Below are 21,586 nucleotides of genomic sequence, written 5' to 3'. Positions count from 1 at the left end.
TATGAAAGAGAACAAAATATCTATATTATTTTTTTTTTTTTATTTGCCACTTTTTATTTTCAATACACTCCCAGATTTTGCTTTTCTGCAAGACTCTTCGTTCATTTTCAACCCTTACAAATTATAATATTAAATGTTCTTAACAATCTGTCTTAATGTTACATTTACCAATTTTTTTATTTTTATCGACAGTTACTTTTTACACTAAAAACATCCCTCGCTTGATTTTCCAAGTAATTTATTTATAAGATGAAACATGTATCTAAATAATGGAAGTCGCCAATTTTTTTTACAATTGTGCCCATGCTTTAGGAAACAAATCACTTATAAATGGAGGATTGTATATGCACATAGAGTTTTTTCTTTTTTGGGGAGGGAGTATTTCTGCTTCCAAAGTATCAAAAAAATTGTTAAAAAAATATTTTTATGAATTTCTATTGTTAAATCTCTTTGCTGCTCATACTTTCAGTCTTTTGAGTTGTTGTTTTTTCCACTTTGAAGAACATCTAGTGGAACTAAACAAAGTGCATGTGACTTCTCTAAAGTGGCTCTGGATGGAATTAGCTCCCATGTCCAATTAAGAGGCTGCAAAAAACACTTTAGGAAAAAATCTGTTCAAAAACTTTAAACTGCTTCAGAAAATGAGAGTCCGCCAAAAAATCCCCCAGAAAACAATGTTTTCTGAAGCTGTTTAAAAGAACTAAAAAGAAAATGGTCGTTTTTGACTTTCTGAGTACATACCCTATGATGCAAATATCTTCTTCATAGAGGAAAAGGGCATGAACTCTAGCCCCACCTATTAAATGTAGCAATCCTAAAAGTCAATATCGACCCTTTAACAAGCCTTGCCACATGACTTAGGATAAAAGCCAAACCAGATGCTCTATTTGCAGAAACATGTTTTGGGGATGTTTGCCTCTCATCAGTGCAAAGCAAAAGGTCTGATTTGGCTGTATGGCAGGCCTCTGACAGGGGACCCAACTGGGAACGTTTCTCCTTGTAGAGATTTCCAAGCCAGCGTAAGCACGCTTTAAAGCAATTTTAATGTGAGTTTCAGTAAATCAGCCGAATTAGAATTTTAGTAAATTCGCACATCTCTAATATTTAGGGATATATTTAGGGATGATGATCTATATTACCGAAATAAATTACTAAAAAAAAAATTATAATATATACTTTTATAATTATATATACATATAATATATAATACAAAAATATATATAATATAAAAAAATAAAAATATATATAATATGTAAATTCGCTCATTTCTAATACTGAAGATTTATGTTAAGGAAATTAATTCATTAAAAAAATATATATATACAGTATATATATATATATATATATATATATATACAGTATATATATATATATAAAATATAATATATATCTATACTGTATAAATATACAGTATATATTTTTTTTCATACATCAGACTTTGTTGACTTTGTTTGGCTAGCCATCTTATATGAATAAGAGTCTCTTGACTTATTCCCTATAGATGATTTTGGGGAAAGAAGTCTCGGGTATATTGAATTTCAACTCTTGATCCTTTTGTTTCCAGGAGAGATAAGTCACAGCATTAAGTGCCAGACATTGTCATATGCTGCTCTCCGTAGTCAGTATATATGCATGTTTAGTTGGGCTGAGCATGCAGGTGTCACGCTGTCTCTGTATACTGGAGGTAGGGGGCCTAAGCTGACCCTAAGCTGGGGCCCTGACTAATCCCTCAACCTGGAGGTACTGTTAAAGGTACAGAGGTCCAGGCCGCCAGCGTAACCCCTACCTCCTGAAGATCCCTGCACCTCAGTAATCTAGTCCTGAGAAGGACCCCGATCACAACCAAAGGGAACAAGAAATAATATGCCCAAACACAGTATTTAGACGAACGAGACAGAACAAGGGAAAAACCAAAACCACCTTGCATACAAACAACTTCTCAACTACAACAGAGGGAAAACCAACGGGAAAGGAGATAAATGATAAAGCGAGGAAAGGGAAAAAACACTTCCAAATACACTTATCTCAGCAACTCCAAACACCACGATCCGCTCTGTCAGTCTGAATGAAATGCTTTCACCGACACCTCCCAAACAGACCAGCAGGTATATGAAGGAGTCTCACTACAGAAGTATTGATTGCAGCTGGGCGAGGCTGGACCTCATCTAGCCCAGAGAGAGAGAGAGAATTAACTCCCTCACTGCCGAGAAACACAAAGCACCAACAAGTCAGCTGCGAGAAGTCAGGCTGTGTACTCGTGACGATCTTCGTGGCAACACACCCGTGACAGCAGGTACGGGTGTCAGGAAAGATCATTTAGGGCCAATCAGATACTGTATTTGCCATTTATGGTTGGCTTAATTTTTTTTTATATTCAATGGAAATGGATGTTACATGGATAATTCGATAAATCCATCTGGTGTCCTGTTCTTTCCACATATAACAAAAAACTTTAAGATTATAAAAAGTTGTATGAACTTCCTCATGAACCAACCATTTTTCTTAAATTAAGATGAAGGAAAACATTTATTTACTGATTTGGATATTCCTTGAATCCTTTCAGAATCATTTGTAGGCAATTCAGTTTCCAGATTTAAAGATGGAAATTTATTTTACATCTATTATTTTGCAATCATACTGCTAATTAAATCTAATTTTATTTTTGCTTTTAATGTATCAATTTAAAAGTAAATTGTTGATCATTGCTTCCATTGTTTTCTTAATAAGTTACTTATGTGTTACTTTCTTTATCGTCCATTGTGCACCAGGTGATACATCTATATTTAGAAACAAATGAATATTCATATGTGAAGACACGGGGTCTTCCGTGGGCATAATGCTACTCAGAAAACAGAGGGTGAGGGTTAAACAGTATAGCAATACTTTATTGAACCACCAAACAGACAACAACATGCAGAACAGTCCCAGCTAACACCCAAAAAGGATACAAAATTACACAGTCTCACCCCCTCACTGGCCCGCTGGGAATAGAGCAACTGTGACTTTGGCACTTCCAGGGCCAACTACCTCAACCAGTGTCCCCCCTGCTTTTGGCGGGCACCACAGAGAGAAGGTAGCGGCAAGATTAGGAAGCTGACAGTCCATTGAGGTACCTGGCTAGGAGACCCAAAGATCCCATCCTGGCTTTCTCCAAATATATCCATGGATGCAGGTGACTGGATGGTCCCAACCTGGATTTCTCTGGGTGTGTCCATGGGTTCCAGGTGACCGGATGGTCCCAACCTGGCTACCCCAAACATATCCACGACACCAGGTGACTGGAGGGTCATAATCCTGGCTTTCCCCAAACGTCTCCATGGGACTAGGTGACTGGATGGTTCCAACCTGGCATCTCAGAACATATCCATGGGACCAGGTGACCAGAGGATCACGATCCTAGTTTCCACAAACGTCTCCATAGGGTCAATGATGGTCAATGGAGCAGATCTGTATCCTTCCAGCCAAGGCAGTGTTCCCTAAGTCTGGCATCCTGTAGAATCCAAATCTGTGTCCCTCGGGTAGGAGCCATGCTACCAAGCTGCTGTCCTGAAGAGTCTCTCTGATTCTTTTAGCAGCATGATAGAAATCCCTATTTATATGTACATCTGTGGCTCAGGTCATCAATCACAGGTCAGAGGGAAGGTGCAGTGCTCATGTCTTACTTGTCTCATCTATTTCATTTTTTCTGTGTCCTATTGTATATAAATATATGACTCTTCAGATTTCATGTTATACTAGCCTGATAAAGAGACCTGAGCAGTCTCGAAAACTTGCAATTTGTTACCATCTTTTCAGTTAGCCATTAAAAGGTATCAACCACTGAGGACTCTCAAATCTTAATATTTGTCTTATTATTTGAGCATTTAATCAATTTGCATAACTTATACCCCTCTGATCTGCGAGTCACCAAGCCACAGGTTTCACACAATGGTTAATCAACATATTTAACAAACATTCATTGTTCACAGACCAAGAGAAGTCAACATTCAGATTTATACAAATACTAGTCTTTCTTTCCTCCTTGACCCACCAAAGAACACATAAATTCAAAAGTCAACACAAAGATACTAGTGTATTTCTCCTGGTTTAACAAATCTAGACGTCTGGCTGATTAAGATTAGAAGCCGTGTCGTCACATCTTCTATCACTTCTAAATTGTCCTCCCTGCTCTTTCCGGACAGATGTTTGGGAAAAGAAATGATCCAGCCTGCTGTATTTGAATGCCTGATCCTTTTGTTCCCAGTGAATATGGCCACTAAGATAATTGGCTTTCGGGATCTTGCTCCTCTCCTCCCACTAGGGGCTCATGAAAAAGCTGAGCTTTGTAAGTAAAAAAAAATTGTTTTATTTTAATGTTTTTATTCTTTTTCCATCATTTCAGCTGTGTAAGGGCTTGTTTTAAGGCCTCGTTCACACGTTCAGTATTTGGTCAGTATTTTACATCAGTATTTGTACACCGAAACCAGGAGTGGAACAATCATAAGAAAAGTACAATAAAAACACGTCACCATTTTTGCATTTATCACCCACTCCTGGTTTTGGCTTACAAATACTGATGTAAAATACTGACCAAATACTGAAAGTGTGAACGTGGCCTTGAGCTGACGGTTTGTAATGTTAGTAATTTTGGGTTGACATGATTTGATTTTTTTTTTTATTGCATTTTTTGGGAGTTGGTGCAGTGACTAAGGCTGTGTGCCCACGTAGCATTTTTCAAGCGTATATGCTGCGGAATTTCCGCAGCGTAAACGCTTGAAAAACGCATGTATATCCGCACCCCATGGTCCCCAATGGGATTCCGCAAGTTCTATGCACATGCTGCGGATTTTTCCGCAGCGTTTATGCCGCGTTCAAAAATCCGCAGCATGTTATTTAATTTTGCGTTTCCGCAAGCGGAATTGCCTTTGTCCAATGCATAAAAAACGCAAGGCAATTCCGCATGTGAAAAACGCGTGATAAATGCGCGAAAAATGCGCGATAAACGCGTGCGGAATTCCGCATGCGTTTTTCCGGGAGAGAACTTGCATTTATGCAGCAGAAATTTTCTGCTTCATAAATGCAACGTGGGCACATAGCCTAAAAATCTGAGATTTTGGCATTTTCATTTTTTTCTCTTTACGGTGTCTACCATACAGGTTAATTCATTTTATAGTTTGATAGACGTGAGTTTTATGGTTGCGGCAATACCAAATAAGTTATCTTTTTATGTCTTTATTTTTAATTGGTGAAAAGGGTGCTGATTCAAATTCTTTAATTTTTTTTTTTTTTTAATTTTTACTTAATTTTTTAATTCTTTTAGGAGACTTGAACACATCACGGGAGACCAATGGAAGCCGGTACATGCGAACACTGGCAACCACACTACTTAAATGTCCCTGTCAGTGATTGACAGCAGCATCTACATAGTTAACAGCAGCAATCAGAGCTTACCATTAACAGCAGCAATCAGAGCTTAGCTCTGACCACTGCTGTTCCACACAGATACCAGAAATGTAACCATCTAGTGCATGTGGAGAGGACTCAGCTCCTTAGTCTTTTTCACACACAAGAACTCCTGCAATGACGTACAGCTACGTGATATTGCGTGAAAGGGTTACATTTAAAAAAAAAATGATAAAAAATAAATAAATAAAAGGCATTATAAAATATTTTTTTAAAATGTGATAAAAAATAATAATTTACCTTGAATGCCAGTACCAGTGATATCTACAACAAAAGGGAAAAATTACGGGTTATATACACAGGATATGTATAGCTAAATAATTTATGTTTTATTGTAAAAGGGAACCATAACTTTAATTTCCAGGCAAATCAAAAAGAATATAAATGCTGCAGTTCCATCATGACACATAATCCTAAGAGAAAACGACCAACAATGGAAGGTCAAAAGAATATCTTTGCACTTAGAAATCAATAAGTGCACAAGTCGTACTGATACATTTTGGTAACTCTTGGAGAAACAGAGTTAACATTATCATAAACAGTTTGTATTTGCTATTTTGAAAATGTTCACTTCACGTTCATGATCCATTGCACCTGTCCTATTTCACTATGCTTAACAATGCCCGGGTGTGGTATGTCTTTAACCCCTTCACGCCGTTGCCATTTTCCATTTTTTCATTATTTTTTCCTCCCTTGTTTCCACGAGTCATAACTTTTTTATTTTTCCCTCCACATAGCCGTATAAGGGCTTGTTTTTTGCAGAACAATGTGCAGTTTTGAATGACACCATTTATTTTATCATGTGATGCAAAAATTCCAAGTGCGTTCAAATTGCAAAAAAGTGCAATTCCATAATTGTTTTTTTTTTTTCAGTTTTTTAATTACCATGTTCGCCATACAGTAAAACTAATCTGGCAATATGATTTTCCAGGTCATATTACACAGACACCAAGCAAGAATATTTTTTTTTCTTATTTATTTATTTTAGTGGTGAAAAAAAATTGCGAAGTTCGTAAAAAAAAAGAAAAACAATTTTTGCTCGTGCAGCCATTTTCTGAGACCTGTAACATTTCAATTTTTAGTCGACGCTTTATTAATTGGATTAATTTATTTTATAATTTTGATAGCTTGGACTTTTGCGCACTTAGCAATACCAAATATGTGTAATTGTTATTTTTTTTATTTCTGATGGGGGAAAAAGGGGTTGATTTGAATGTTTATTTTTTTAGTATTTTTTTTCATATTTATAAAAATATTTTTTTCCATTTTTTACTGTACTTGTTAGTCCCCTTAGGGGACTTGAAGCTGCAATTATCTAATCGCTTGTGCTAAACACAGCAGCGCCAGGAAATATGTGAGCTTGGCTTCCAAGCCTGCATCAAAGTCAGGGACCCAGCATATGACATAACTGTATATCATAGTCGGGAAAGGGTTAAAAAAAAAAAAACTTTCAGCACAAACATTTTCAAGATAAATTTGAAATATACTTGCTTTTGTAATTCAGATCCTTCTAGATCTTAGAAATCCCCTTTAAGTGAGTTTTTAGTTTTTATATTAGATCAATAATTCTTATCCATATTTCCTCTATTGTCGTGTTTCATGAAATTGTATACTTACTCCATTGGACGTTGGTTGGTATAATTTTATAATGAATTCTCAAATATCCTAAAAGGAACATGGATGAAAGATATGCTAATTAATAGGGAAGATGTACAATAAAACATAACTTTCATGCCAAAAAAAGACAAAAGTGTTCTAGGAGTAATACATTTACTTGCTAAGCAGAAAATTATATTCCCAAGCTCTTGGAGCACAGAGTCAAGTCAGAGACCAGAGGACAACATTTAGTCGATTTTTCAACAAGACACTTGTGTATGGGATGGATAGTGTGACGCACATAAAGATAAAGCAAAATAATTAAAGAAAGCTTGTGTCAGTGAAGTGTGTCCATGTGGTGGCTCCAAAATCTGTGTGTTAGATTTAGTTCTTTTGTCAAATATTTGAACATAATTGATTTCCCAGATTTTTTTTTCTCTCTGACGTTCTTAAAATGAATTTTCAATCTTAAGTCTTTTAAATCTATAATTTTATGTCTCGATCCATAAAATTGTTTTCCCAGGTGTGCCCACCTTATGCCTATGTAGATTCATCCCCATCTGTAATTTTTTTTATAGTTTCGCCAAATGCAGGCTTCTTCAGGGCATCTTGTAGATTGTATCATGAACACCACATTGGAGGAATACATCAGAAAATGCTAGAGATTTTATAGCACAAGTTGATAAAACTTCTCTGGTTTAGTCATGTAAATTAGCATATTGTGGTGACATATTCCACTGCGCCACGTACTTCAGGTATATGTATATATATATATATACAGTATATAGATATATATATATATATATTAGATTTCTTACTTTTGCCATGAGAAAAGTGGTAGATATCTGGCTATATCTTCAAGTCTGTGATCTCTGTGAAATATTGGTTGATGATCAACAGCAATTTTCTTAGGATGCCCATGTGAGGGTTGTATGTGACCACAAGTGGTGCTCTGTTGTTTGTGATCCAGGAGGCCCTTCCCGAGGATCCATGTGGATCTGTTCATCTATAACCACTGGAAAATATCCTTGCTATAGGAATATGTTCCTCAGTAGTAGCAGATATAGTCGAATAATTTGGTCTTTTTTGGCATAAAAGTATTTACATTAATTAATAGGAACATTATATAAAAGTTCATTTAATAATCAAATTAATTAAACAGAAAAATATAATTACCTTTTGTCGATTGAGTTGATCCTAAAAAAAAAGGAAATACGTAGATTTATTATTAATTTCTATTTCAAAATATGGTGCTATATCTAGTGCAAGACCCAAAGGTGACAAGTATGACACAGAAATTCCCTGTTTGTTGGTTCTTTGCATCCCTGGGTCATACTTTATCCTTTAAATCCTGTCCTTCGCATAACACGGTGTATCCATTTTGCCTGAAGTGTTAACTAGACTTTCTCTATGAAGAATATAATGGGTTAATATGTGATTTACCTTTAAAACATGGAGCCAAAGATCCATAGGCCTTATTCGTGGTATATCCAATGCTTAAGAGTCCAAATGGAATGGTAGGATGTTCGATCGTATGAGTGCTAAAGCCACTGCCATAGCTATATTCCACCCAGGAATATTCAGAACCTGGGAATTTTTTCCAAACAAAATCATTGGAAGTTTGGTTGTCAAACTTAATTTCTGGAGCATTTATGGTCTTGGCTATGATAATGCCCAAATTTGTGTCAAAATCTTTTTCTCCGATTAGACTATAACCAAGGCCAAATGAATCAGTGTCTCGAATGCGTGAAAGGAATGAGCCGAATGGTTTGTCTTTATATGTTCCTCCAAGGCCAAGAAGCAGAACCTGGATGCAATAGGTACTTTGGATGGAGAGTGGAGAAGATACATTTACTTTAACCTGAATGAGATCTCCGGCGGCCATCTGTTTGACTTCATTGGCTGTTCCAGACTGGTAAGTAATAATAGTGCTTTGGGAAGCCATTATAAGCACCAGATCATATTTATTTTGGAAGGACAAGCCTGGGACAAAATATGAGGTTCCCCAACTCCCAGTGGGCTTGAGTTGTTCATAGACATGGCTACATCCATTGTTATTCTCAGCACATGTGTGTCCGGCCATGACGGCAACCGGATTGTCGGCAACCACTCTGGTACCAGAGAGATCCTCATTACTCTGAATCTGGAAAGCCTCATAAGGTGTCAGCTTCAAGGTGAGCTTGTCCCCTTTGGTATAATTCTTGCCATTTGCGGTGACGGATCCCTTTAGGTAGATGTCAACATTTGTTTTGGTTTGATAGGCAAGTACAAAAAACTCTTTGTACTGATTTGCAGGTCCATTTGGAGGAGTGATGATGTAATATTCTAACCCTAGTTGCTCTACTGGGTAGATCAGAGCCATGTCACCACTATTGCCTTTGTAATTTCTTGACATGACAGTGACATCTGCATCAGCCGTAACCATCACGGAATGTGTGCAGTTTATTGTCCCCCTGAATTCATCTTTGATGTCTATAGGAATTACTACAGTTTGGCCTTTCTCAACCGTCACTTCCTTCTTAAAGTCAAAATTGTTTAGAGAAACCAAAACTTTAGCAGATCCCAAAGCCGCAGTCACCAGGATCTGTCTGTCAGGGATCTCGTCAGAGATGTCGTTCTGCATAAATGTTGTGATGAAGTTTCTTCCTGTGGATGTCACCTCTCTAATGCCTGCAGATAAATAATTAGAATATTACACCTTATGTACATAGGGATTGATTTTTATGTCATTCTTATATTCTTTTTTTTTCCTGATATTGGGAAAAATATAAACAAAAATAGAAAATGAGTTTCTATATTTTACTTTTTTTGTTATTATTTTTTTCTACGACCACAAAAGATCATTAAAAAACATTTTAAATTGTGTATCCCTCTCCGTATAAATTATTTTTCTATTCTGGATTATTTGCTTAATAATAGGGGGAAGGTCTGAAAACAATTCAGACTGACAGTATGTTTTTTTAAGCTTTATTTTATTCATTTATGTTTTTTGCTTTTTCTTATATTTATTTTTTCATTTACTTCACATACTCTGCTCTCCCCCATCAGATCTTAAAAACCTATCGGGTGCATTTTAATGTATTATTGAAAATTGTTTTCCTGATTTCCCCTGTAACTATTATACCAGTCCCAGTTACAGGGGCAATTAAATAAAAAAAATCCGATAATATGTCAAAATGCCCCCGATTTTTAAAACCTTATGGAGGCGCAAAGTATGTGAAATTCATGTACGAATATATGCATGAAATTCAGCGTCCTGTCTGCATAGCAGAACTGACTGAGTTTATCTAAGATCCAGTAGCTCCTGCTCTCTCGCTGCAACCAATGATTACATGATCACTGGGTCCAGAAGAGGAGGCACAGTCAGTGCTTCCTAATCTGTGTACTAAAGCTGTACTGGTTTAGCACTATTTATACATCAAGCAAGAAAGTAAATATGGCATTAAACCATGTTTATCCTCTCTGTGGGGAGTCTGCCTGTGTCTGAAAGTCGGCTCCCGCTCCCATAACTGCACAATCTCATTCAAGCTGCTTATTCTGAACTGACATTACAGAACGTCAGTGTAGAGTAAAGTGTGGACTGCATGGATGGTTATAGTCTATGGGTGGTCCAGAAGTAGTAAATCTTCCATGATGTTCCCGGCAATCTAGCTGTATGGATTCAAACATGAAAATTGTTGCTTAAGCCCCTTGTACTTGACATAACTTTTCTTTGTGACCTCTATTTTATTGCCTAAGGCACTCATTCAATTCTCTATTGATCATCCCTGGTATTTTGGGTATTGTGTGAATTAAAATATGAAAATTGTGTTCTATGCTCATTATGTATGGGATTGCATTACACTATTGTGTAACCTATATATTAATGTATAAAATACTCAATCAGTTCTTCCTTAATTATCCTTGGTTTTCTCGGGATAGGAGGAATTCCACCTGAATGAATTAAAATAGTAATAATTTTTTCTTATGTCCATCATACATTGCATTACTTTTCCATGTAACCTATATTGTGTTGTGTTCAATTATATATATTTTTGCCTAGCGCCATTAGATCAATGTATGAGTTTTGGTGGTGCTGTCCATTTTCTCTTTTCAGCATATTACATAATCTGTCCTTTTTTTTTTTATCTACACTCCTCCCATTTGGCACAGGTGATTTTAATTAGCAGGAGACTGCAAAGGGGGCTATCTTTACTCCCATTTGAGAGCTTGAGGAAGGTGAGTTTTAATTCTCCTTTCATTTGGTGTTAGTACTGTGTGACGGCCATTGTTTCTGTGGTTTTGTGCTTGTGGGTCGGCGCAGCCTGGAGTCATGGGGACTCAGTCTTGCAGCATGGGCACTGTTAGGCACCAGACCACCCAACCTGCTTGTGCATTGTCGCAGTGCTAGTGGTTAGCACACGGTGCCGCTCCTTTAGGGCAACAAAAGTTAGGACCCACAAAGAGGTTTGCCGTGACATGGCAGTGGGCTTCATAGAGTCTGCACAGAATATTAAACTAAGAACTACATGTTCACTTATATATATTTTTGCCAAGAGGCATTAGATCAATGTATGATTTTAGGAGGTGCTGTCCATTCTCTTTTTTCAGCATATAGCATAAAACAGATTTTTGCAGACAGAACACTTACTCAGTTCTTCCTTAATCGTACCTGGTGTTCCTGGTATTCCTGGTGTTCCTGGTATTCCTGGTACCCCTGGTATCCCTGGTATTCCTGGTATCCCTGGTATTCCTGGTACCCCTGGTATTCCTGGTATCCCTGGTGTTCCTGGTATTCCTGGTATCCCTGGTATTCCTGGCACTCCTGGTATTCCTGGTACTCCTGGTATTCCAGGTACTCCTGGTATCCCTGGTATTCCTGGTGTTCCTGTTATTCCTGGTATCCCTGGTATCCCTGGTATTCCTGGTATTCCTGGTGTTCCTGGTATCCCTGGTGTTCCTGGTATTCCTGGTATCCCTGGTGTTCCTGGTATTCCTGGTATCCCTGGTATTCCTGGTACTCCTGGTATCCCTGGTATTCCTGGTGTTCCTGGTATTCCTGGTATCCCTGGTGTTCCTGGTATTCCTGGTATCCCTGGTATTCCTGGCACTCCTGGTATCCCTGGTATTCCCGGTACTCCTGATATTCCTGGTATTCCTGGTATTCCTGGCACTCCTGGAATTCCCGGTACTCCTGGTATTCCTGGTACTCCTGGTACTCCTGGTGTTCCTGGTATACCTGGTATTTCTGGTATCCCTGGAATTCCTGTTGTTCCTGGTATTCCTGGTGTTCCTGGTATTTCTGGTACTCCTGGTATTCCAGGTACTCCTGGTATCCCTGGTATTCCTGGTGTTCCTGTTATTCCTGGTATCCCTGGTATCCCTGGTATTCCTGGTATTCCTGGTGTCCCTGGTGTTCCTGGTATTCCTGGTATCCCTGGTATTCCTGGCACTCCTGGTACTCCTGGTATCCCTGGTATCCCTGGTATTCCCGGTACTCCTGATATTCCTGGTATTCCTGGTGTTCCTGGTATTCCTGGCACTCCTGGTATTCCCGGTACTCCTGGTATTCCTGGTACTCCTGGTACTCCTGGTACTCCTGGTGTTCCTGGTATACCTGGTATTTCTGGCATCCCTGGAATTCCTGTTGTTCCTGGTATTCCTGGCGTTCCTGGTATTTCTGGTATCCCTGGTATTCCTGGTATTCCTGGTGTTCCTGGCATACCTGGTACTCCAGGTACTCCTGGTAGAGCTGGTATTTCTGGTATTTTTGGAATATCTGGTACTCCTGGTATACCTGGTACTACTGGTATAACTGATACTCCTGGTATTCCTGGTAATCCCCCTGTAAGGAACAAAAAAAAACATTATCAATTTAATCAATGGGCTTCTATTTTAATTTATAATAATTACACTCACTCAGTTCTTCCTTATTTGTCCCTGGTATTTCTGATATTCCTGGTGTTCCTGGTATTCCTGGTAATCCTGGTATCTGTGGTATTTCTGGTATTCCTGGGGTTCCTGGTATCCCTAGTATTCCTGGTATTTCTGGTATCCCTGGAATTCCTGGTACTTCTGGTATTCCTGGTGTTCCTGGTGTTCCTGGTATTTCTGGTATCCCTGGTATTCCTGGTCTCCCTGGTATTCCTGGTATTCCTGGTATCCCTGGTATTCCTGGTATTCCTGGTATCCCTGGTATTCCTGGTATTCCTGGTATCCCTGGTATTCCTGGTGTTCCTGGTATTCCTGGTGTTCCTGGTATCCCTGGTATCCCTGGTATTCCTGGTGTTCCTGGTGTTCCTGGTATTCCTGGTGTTCCTGGTATTCCTGGTATTCCTGGTATCCCTGGTGTTCCTGGTATTCCTGGTATTCCTGGTATCCCTGGTATTCCTGGTGTTCCTGGTATTCCTGGTATTCCTGGTATTCCTGGTGTTCCTGGTATTCCTGGTGTTCCTGGTATCCCTGGTCTCCCTGGTATTCCTGGTGTTCCTGGTGTTCCTGGTATTCCTGGTAATTTACCTTTATTGATTAATGCAAGAATATTAGCAATTGTATCAATGCCCCTCCATTTTAATTTATAGTCATTACTTCAAGTAAATTATTTTTTTTATGTAAAATATATTTTTGTTTTTGATTACTCACTCATTTCTTCCTGAATTGACCCTGACATTCCTGGTACTTGAGATATTCCTGGTAATTTACCTATATGGGTTAAAACAAGATCATTTACTAATGTATAAATGTTCCTCCATTTTAATTTACAGACAATGCTTCAAGTAAATGTTTTGCTTTTTAAATGTAAAATATATATTTGCAGACAGAACACTCACTCAGTTCTTCCTTAATTGTCCCTGGTATTTCTGGTGTTTCTGGTATTCCTGGTATCCCTGGTATTACTGGTATTCCTGGTGTTCCTGGTGTTCCTGGTGTTCCTGGTGTTCCTGTTATTCCAGGTCTCCCTGGTATTCCTGGTGTTCCTGGTATTCCTGGTATCCCTGGTATTCCTGGTGTTCCTGGTATTCCTGGTATTCCTGGTATCCCTGGTATTCCTGGTATCCCTGGTGTCCCTGGTCTCCCTGGTATCCCTGGTATTCCTGGTCTCCCTGGTATTCCTGGTATCCCTGGTATTCCTGGTATTCCTGGTATCCCTGGTATTCCTGGTATTCCTGGTATCCCTGGTATTCCTGGTGTTCCTGGTATTCCTGGTGTTCCTGGTATCCCTGGTATCCCTGGTATTCCTGGTATCCCTGGTATTCCTGGTGTTCCTGGTATTCCTGGTGTTCCTGGTATTCCTGGTATTCCTGGAATCCCTGGTATTCCTGGTATTCCTGGTGTTCCTGGTATTCCTGGTATTCCTGGTGTTCCTGGTATTCCTGGTGTTCCTGGTATTCCTGGTGTTCCTGGTATTCCTGGTATCCCTGGTATTCCTGGTATTCCAGGTATCCCTGGTATTCCTGGTATTCCTGTTGTTCCTGGTATTCCTGGTATCCCTGGTATTCCTGGTACCCCTGGTATTCCTGGCAATCCACCTTGTAAGGTAAGGTTAAAACAAGAAAAATAGCAAATATATCAATGTTCATCTATTTTAATTTATAGTCATTAAATGTTTTGATTTTTAAATGTAAAATATATTTTTGTTTTTAATTACTCACTCAGTTCTTCCTGAATTGACCCTGGCATTCCTGGTACTTCAGGTATTCCTGGTAATTTACCTTTATTGATTAATGCAAGAATATTAGCAATTGTATCAATGCCCCTCCATTTTAATTTATAGTCATTACTTCAAGTAAATTATTTTTTTAATGTAAAATATATTTTTGTTTTTGATTACTCACTCAGTTCTTCCTGGATTGACCCTGGCATTCCTGGTACTTCAGATATTCCTGGTAATTTACCTATATGGGTTAAAACAAGATCATTTACTAATGTATAAATGTTCCTCCATTTTAATTTACAGTCAATGCTTCAAGTAAATGTTTTGCTTTTTAAATGTAAAATATATATTTGCAGACAGAACACTCACTCAGTTCTTCCTTAATTGTCCCTGGTATGTCTGGTATCCCTGGTATTACTGGAATTCCTGGTGTTCCTGGTATTCCTGGTATTCCTGGTGTTCCTGGTGTTCCTGGTATTTCTGGTCTCCCTGGTATTCCTGGTCTCCCTGGTATTCCTGGTGTTCCTGGTATTCCAGGTATCCCTGGTATTCCTGGTATCCCTGGTATTCCTGGTATCCCTGGTATTCCTGGTCTCCCTGGTATTCCTGGTCTCCCTGGTATTCCTGGTGTTCCTGGGATTCCTGGTATCCCTGGTATCCCTGGTGTTCCTGGTATTCCTGGTATCCCTGGTGTTCCTGGTATTCCTGGTATCCCTGGTGTTCCTGGTATTCCTGGTGTTCCTGGTATTCCTGGTGTTCCTGGTATTTCTGGTATTCCTGGTCTCCCTGGTATTCCTGGTATCCCTGGTATTCCTGGTGTTCCTGGTATTCCTGGTATTCCTGGTATCCCTGGTATTCCTGGTATCCCTGGTGTCCCTGGTCTCCCTGGTATCCCTGGTATTCCTGGTCTCCCTGGTATTCCTGGTATTCCTGGTATCCCTGGTATTCCTGGTATTCCTGGTATCCCTGGTATTCCTGGTGTTCCTGGTATTCCTGGTGTTCCTGGTATCCCTGGTATCCCTGGTATCCCTGGTATTCCTGGTGTTCCTGGTATTCCTGGTGTTCCTGGTATTCCTGGTATCCCTGGTATTCCTGGTATCCCTGGTATCCCTGGTATTCCTGGTGTTCCTGGTATTCCTGGTATTCCTGGTGTTCCTGGTGTTCCTGGTGTTCCTGGTGTTCCTGGTATTCCTGGTATTCCTGGTATCCCTGGTATTCCTGGTATTCCAGGTATCCCTGGTATTCCTGGTATTCCTGTTGTTCCTGGTATTCCTGGTATCCCTGGTATTCCTGGTACCCCTGGTATTCCTGGCAATCCACCTTGTAAGGTAAGGTTAAAACAAGAAAAATAGCAAATATATCAATGTTCATCTATTTTAATTTATAGTCATTAAATGTTTTGATTTTTAAATGTAAAATATATTTTTGTTTTTAATTACTCACTCAGTTCTTCCTGAATTGACCCTGGCATTCCTGGTACTTCAGGTATTCCTGGTAATTTACCTTTATTGATTAATGCAAGAATATTAGCAATTGTATCAATGCCCCTCCATTTTAATTTATAGTCATTACTTCAAGTAAATTATTTTTTTAATGTAAAATATATTTTTGTTTTTGATTACTCACTCAGTTCTTCCTGGATTGACCCTGGCATTCCTGGTACTTCAGATATTCCTGGTAATTTACCTATATGGGTTAAAACAAGATCATTTACTAATGTATAAATGTTCCTCCATTTTAATTTACAGTCAATGCTTCAAGTAAATGTTTTGCTTTTTAAATGTAAAATATATATTTGCAGACAGAACACTCACTCAGTTCTTCCTTAATTGTCCCTGGTATTTCTGGTATCCCTGGTATTACTGGAATTCCTGGTGTTCCTGGTATTCCTGGTGTTCCTGGTGTTCCTGGTATTTCTGGTATTCCTGGTATTCCTGGTCTCCCTGGTATTCCTGGTGTTCCTGGTATTCCAGGTATCCCTGGTATTCCTGGTATCCCTGGTATCCCTGGTATTCCTGGTCTCCCTGGTATTCCTGGTGTTCCTGGGATTCCTGGTATCCCTGGTATCCCTGGTGTTCCTGGTATTCCTGGTATCCCTGGTGTTCCTGGTATCCCTGGTGTTCCTGGTGTTCCTGGTGTTCCTGGTATTCCTGGTGTTCCTGGTATTTCTGGTATTCCTGGTCTCCCTGGTATTCCTGGTGTTCCTGGTATTCCAGGTATTCCTGGTATCCCTGGTATTCCTGGTATTCCTGGTCTCCCTGGTACTCCTGGTGTTCCTGGTATTCCTGGTATTTCTGGTATTCCTGGTATTCCTGGTGTTCCTGGTGTTCCTGGTAACCCTGGTATTCCCGGTATTCCTGGTATCCCTAGTATTCCTGGTGTTCCTGGTATTCCTGGTAATCCACCTTGCAAAGTTAAAACAAGAAAAGTGACAAATGTATAAATGTCCATCTATTTAATTTGTAGTCATTACTTCAAGTAAATGTATGTCAAATATATTTTTGTTTTTAATTACTCACTCAGTTCTTCCTGAATTGACCCTGGCATTCCTGGTACTTCAGGTATTCCTGGTAATTTACCTTTATCGATTAATGCAAGAATATTAGCAATTGTATCAATGCCCCTCCATTTTAATTTATAGTCATTGCTTCAAGAAAATGTTTTGCTTTTTAAAAGTAAAATATATTTTTGCAGACAGAACACTCACTGTGTTCTTCCTTAATTGTCTCTGGTATTCCTGGTATCCCTGGTATTCCTGGTATTCCTGGTGTTCCTGGTGTTCCTGCTATTCCTGGTAATCCACCTTGCAAAGTTAAAACAAGAAAAGTGACAAATGTATAAATGTCCATCTATTTAATTCATAGTCATTACTTCAAGTAAATGTTTTTTATGTCAAATATATTTTTGTTTTTCATTACTCACTCAGTTCTTCCTTAATTGACCCTGGCATTCCTGGTACTTCAGGTATTCCTGGTAATTTACCTTTATTGATTAATACAAGAATATTAGCAATTGTATCAGTGCCCCTCCATTTTAATTTATAGTCATTGCTTCAAGAAAATGTTTTGCTTTTTAAATGTAAAATATATTTTTGCAGACAGAACACTCACTGAGTTCTTCCTTAATTGTCCCTGGTATTCCTGGTAGCCCTGGTATTCCTGGTATTCCTGGTATCCCTGGTATTCCTGGTATTCCTGGTATTCCGGGTATCCCTGGTATTCCTGGTGTTCCTGGTATTCCTGGTATTCCTGGTATCCCTGGTATTCCTGGTATCCCTGGTATTCCTGGTATTCCTGGTGTCCCTGGTATTCCTGGTATTCCTGGTATCCCTGGTATTCCTGGTATCCCTTGTATCCCTGGTATCCCTGGTATTCCTGGTATCCCTGGTATTCCTGGTATTCCCGGTATTCCTGGTATCCCTGGTATTCCTGGTATTCCTGGTGTTCCTGGTGTTCCCGGTATCCCTGGTATTCCTGGTGTTTCTGGTATTCCTTGTGTTCCTGCTATTCCAGGTAATCCACCTTGCAAAGTTAAAACAAGAAAAATGACAAATCTATAAATGTCCATCTATTTAATTTATAGTCATTACTTCAAGTAAATGTTTTTTATGTCAAATATATTTTTGTTTTTGATTACTCACTCAGTTCTTCCTGAATTAACCCTGGCGTTCCTGGTATTCCTGGTATTCCTGGTGTTTCTGGTATTCCTGGTATCTCCGGTGTTCCTGTTATTTCTGGTATCCCTGGTGTTCCTGGTATCCCTGGTGTTCCTGGTATTCCTGGTGTTCCTGGTATTCCTGGTGTCTCTGGTATTCCTGGCGTTCCTGGTATTCCTGGTATCTCTGGTGTTCCTTTTATTCCTGGTATCTCTGGTGTTCCTGGAATTCCTGGTATTCCGGGTATCCCTGGTATTCCTGGTATTCCTGGTGTTCCTGGTATCCCTGGTATTCCAGGTATTCCTGGTGTTCCTGGTATCCATGGTATTCCTGGTATCCCTGGTATTCCTGGTATCTCTGGTGTTCCTGTTATTCCTGGTATCCCTGGTATTCCTGGTGTCTCTGGTATTCCTGGTATTCTGGGTATCCCTGGCATTCCTGGTATTCCTGGTATCTCTGGTGCTCCTGTTATTCCTGGTATCCCTGGTATTCCTGGTGTCTCTGGTAACCCTGGTCTTCCTGGTATCCCTGTTATTCCTGGTATCCCTGGTATTCCTGGTATCCCAGGTATTCCTGGTGTTCCTGCTATTTCTGGTAATCCACCTTGCAAAGTTAAAACAAGAAAAGTGACAAATGTATAAAAGGCCATATATTTTAATTCATAGTCATTACTTCAAGTAAATGTTTTTTATGTCAAATATATTTTTGTTTTTGATTACTCACTCAGTTCTTCCTGAATTGACCCTGGCATTCCTGGTACTTCAGGTATTCCAGGTAATTTACCTTTATTGATTAAAACAAGAATATTAGCAATTGTATCAATGCCCCTCCATTTTAATTTATAGTCATTGCTTCAAGAAAATGTTTTGCTTTTTAAATGTAAAATGTATTTTTGCAGACAGAACACTCACTCAGTTCTTCCTTAATTGTCCCTGGTATTCCTGGTATCCCTGGTATTCCTGGTATTTCTGGTATCCCTGGTATCCCTGGTCTTCCTGGTATCCCTGGTATTCCTGGTATTCCTGGTGTCTCTGGTATTCCTGGTATCCCTGGTATCCCTGGTATTCCTGGTATCTCTGGTGTTCCTGTTATTCCTGGTAATCCTGGTGTCTCTGGTATTCCTGGTATTCCGGGTATCCCAGGTATTCCTGGTATCCCTGATATTCCTGGTATCTCTGGTGTTCCTGTTATTCCTGGTATCCCTGGTATTCCTGGTGTCTCTGGTATTCCTGGTATTCTGGGTATTCCTGGTATTCCTGGTATCCCTGGCATTCCTGGTATCCCTGGTATTCCTGGTATCCCTGGTATTCCTGGTGTTCCTGTTATTCCTGGTAATCCACCTTGCAAAGTTAAAACAAGAAAAGTGACAAATGTATAAATGTCCATCTATTTTAATTCATAGTCATTACTTCAAGTAAATGTTTTTATGTCAAATATATTTTTGTTTTTGATTACTCACTCAGTTCTTCCTGAATTGACCCTGGAATTCCTGGTACTTCAGGTATTCCTGGTAATTTACCTTTATTGATTAATACAAGAATATTAGCAATTGTATCAATGCCCCTCCATTTTAATTTATAGTCATTGCTTCAAGAAAATGTTTTGCTTTGTAAATGTAAAATGTATTTTTGCAGACAGAACACTCACTCAGTTCTTCCTTAATTGTCCCTGGTATTCCTGGTATCCCTTGTATTCCTGGTATTCCTGGTATTCTTGGTATCTCTGGTATTCCTGGCATTCCTGGTATCCCTGGTATTCCTGGTATTCCTGGTGTTCCTGGTATCCCTGGTATCCCTGGTATTCCTGGTGTTCCTGGTATCCCTGGTATTCCTGGTATCCATGGTATTCCTGGTGTTCCTGGTATCCCTGGTATTCCTGGTCTTCCTGCTATTCCTGGTATCCCTGGTATTCCTGGTGTTCCTGCTATTCCTGGTAATCCACCTTGCAAAGTTAAAACAAGAAAACTGACAAATGTATAAATGTCCATCTATTTTAATTCATAGTCATTACTTCAAGTAAATGTTTTTTATGTCAAATATATTTTTGTTTTTGATTACTCACTCAGTTCTTCCTTAATTATCCCTGGTATTCCTGGTATCCCTTGTATTCCTGGTATTCCTGGTATCTCTGGCATTCCTGGCATCCCTGGGAATTCTGGTATTCCTGGTATCCCTGGTATTCTTGGTATCCCTGGCATTCCTGGCATCCCTGGTATTCCTGGTGTCCCTGGCACTCCTGGCATCCCTGGTATTCCTGGTGTCCCTGGCATTCCTGGCATCCCTGGTCTTCCTGATATTCCTGGTATCCCTGGTATTCCTGGTATTTCTGGTATTCCTGGTATTCCTGGTATCCCTGGTGTTCCTGCTATTCCTGGTAATCCACCTTGCAAAGTTAAAACAAGAAAGCTGACAAATGTATAAATGTCCATCTATTTTAATTCATAGTCATTACTTCAAGTAAACATTTTTTTATGTCAAATATATTTTTGTTTTGATCACTCACTCAGTTCTTCCTGAATTGACCCTGGCATTCCTGGTACTTCAGGTATTCCTGGTAATTTACCTTTATTGATTAAAACAAGAATATTAGCAATTGTATCAATGCCCCTCCATTTTAATTTATAGTCATTACTTCAAGTAAATTATTTTTTTAATGTAAAATATATTTTTGTTTTTGATTACTCACTCAGTTCTTCCTGAATTGACCCTGGCATTCCTGGTACTTCAGATATTCCTGGTAATTTACCTATATGGGTTAAAACAAGATCATTTACTAATGTATAAATGTTCCTCCATTTTAATTTAAAGTCATTGCTTCAAGAAAATGTTTTGCTTAGTAAATGTAAAATGTATTTTTGCAGACAGAACACTCACTCAGTTCTTCCTTAATTGTCCCTGGTATCCTTGGTATCCCTGGTATTCTTGGTATCTCTGGCATTCCTGGCATCCCTGGGATTTCTGGTATTCCTGGTATCCCTGGTATTCCTGTTATCCCTGGTATCCCTGGTATTCCTGGTATCCCTGGTATCCCTTGTATTCCTTGTCTTCCTGGTATTCCTGGTCTTCCTGGTATTCCTGGTATCCCTGGTATTCCTGGTGTACCTGGTATTTCTGGTGTACCTGCTATTCCTGGTATTCCTGGTGTTCCTGGTATTTCTGGTGTTCCTGCTATTCCTGGTAATCCACCTTGCAAAGTTAAAACAAGAAAAGTGACAAATGTATAAATGTCCATCTATTTTAATTCATAGTCATTACTTCAGG

The 21,586-nt window shown here is 39.1% G+C and overlaps 1 protein-coding gene across 50 annotated transcripts in view; it reads right to left on the bottom strand.

Moving 5' to 3' along the window:
- LOC141171932 (uncharacterized) overlaps positions 1 to 21,586 on the bottom strand; it is a 152,485-nt gene that overhangs the window by 67,425 nt on the left and 63,474 nt on the right. For 29 of the 50 annotated variants that reach the window (XM_073655635.1, XM_073655633.1, XM_073655632.1 and 26 more), the window contains 27 exons: positions 21,200 to 21,511; positions 21,012 to 21,071; positions 20,829 to 20,888; positions 20,388 to 20,708; positions 19,974 to 20,267; positions 19,786 to 19,845; positions 19,238 to 19,666; positions 19,050 to 19,109; positions 18,312 to 18,929; positions 17,782 to 18,192; positions 17,594 to 17,653; positions 17,379 to 17,474; positions 17,191 to 17,250; positions 16,486 to 17,076; positions 16,298 to 16,357; positions 16,115 to 16,174; positions 15,041 to 15,991; positions 14,853 to 14,912; positions 14,670 to 14,729; positions 13,848 to 14,546; positions 13,660 to 13,719; positions 12,937 to 13,536; positions 11,690 to 12,862; positions 8,482 to 9,708; positions 8,215 to 8,235; positions 7,060 to 7,107; positions 5,683 to 5,706 (listed from right to left, as the gene is read on the bottom strand). In XM_073655635.1, coding sequence (XP_073511736.1) covers positions 5,683 to 5,706; positions 7,060 to 7,107; positions 8,215 to 8,235; positions 8,482 to 9,708; positions 11,690 to 12,862; positions 12,937 to 13,536; positions 13,660 to 13,719; positions 13,848 to 14,546; positions 14,670 to 14,729; positions 14,853 to 14,912; positions 15,041 to 15,991; positions 16,115 to 16,174; positions 16,298 to 16,357; positions 16,486 to 17,076; positions 17,191 to 17,250; positions 17,379 to 17,474; positions 17,594 to 17,653; positions 17,782 to 18,192; positions 18,312 to 18,929; positions 19,050 to 19,109; positions 19,238 to 19,666; positions 19,786 to 19,845; positions 19,974 to 20,267; positions 20,388 to 20,708; positions 20,829 to 20,888; positions 21,012 to 21,071; positions 21,200 to 21,511 — 8,475 coding nt within the window. The remainder of the gene's footprint in view (positions 1 to 5,682; positions 5,707 to 7,059; positions 7,108 to 8,214; positions 8,236 to 8,481; positions 9,709 to 11,689; positions 12,863 to 12,936; positions 13,537 to 13,659; positions 13,720 to 13,847; positions 14,547 to 14,669; positions 14,730 to 14,852; positions 14,913 to 15,040; positions 15,992 to 16,114; positions 16,175 to 16,297; positions 16,358 to 16,485; positions 17,077 to 17,190; positions 17,251 to 17,378; positions 17,475 to 17,593; positions 17,654 to 17,781; positions 18,193 to 18,311; positions 18,930 to 19,049; positions 19,110 to 19,237; positions 19,667 to 19,785; positions 19,846 to 19,973; positions 20,268 to 20,387; positions 20,709 to 20,828; positions 20,889 to 21,011; positions 21,072 to 21,199; positions 21,512 to 21,586) is intronic. The other 21 variants (XM_073655627.1, XM_073655628.1, XM_073655642.1 and 18 more) reach the window with 18 other exon arrangements.

This window comes from Phyllobates terribilis, unplaced genomic scaffold, assembly GCF_046119375.1.
Source record: "Phyllobates terribilis strain yellow unplaced genomic scaffold, ASM4611937v1 Scaffold_12__6_contigs__length_324123572, whole genome shotgun sequence".
NCBI lineage: Eukaryota > Metazoa > Chordata > Amphibia > Anura > Dendrobatidae > Phyllobates > Phyllobates terribilis.
The sequence above is the reverse complement of the archived record's forward strand: the minus strand, read 5'-3'. Positions and strand labels throughout refer to the sequence as shown.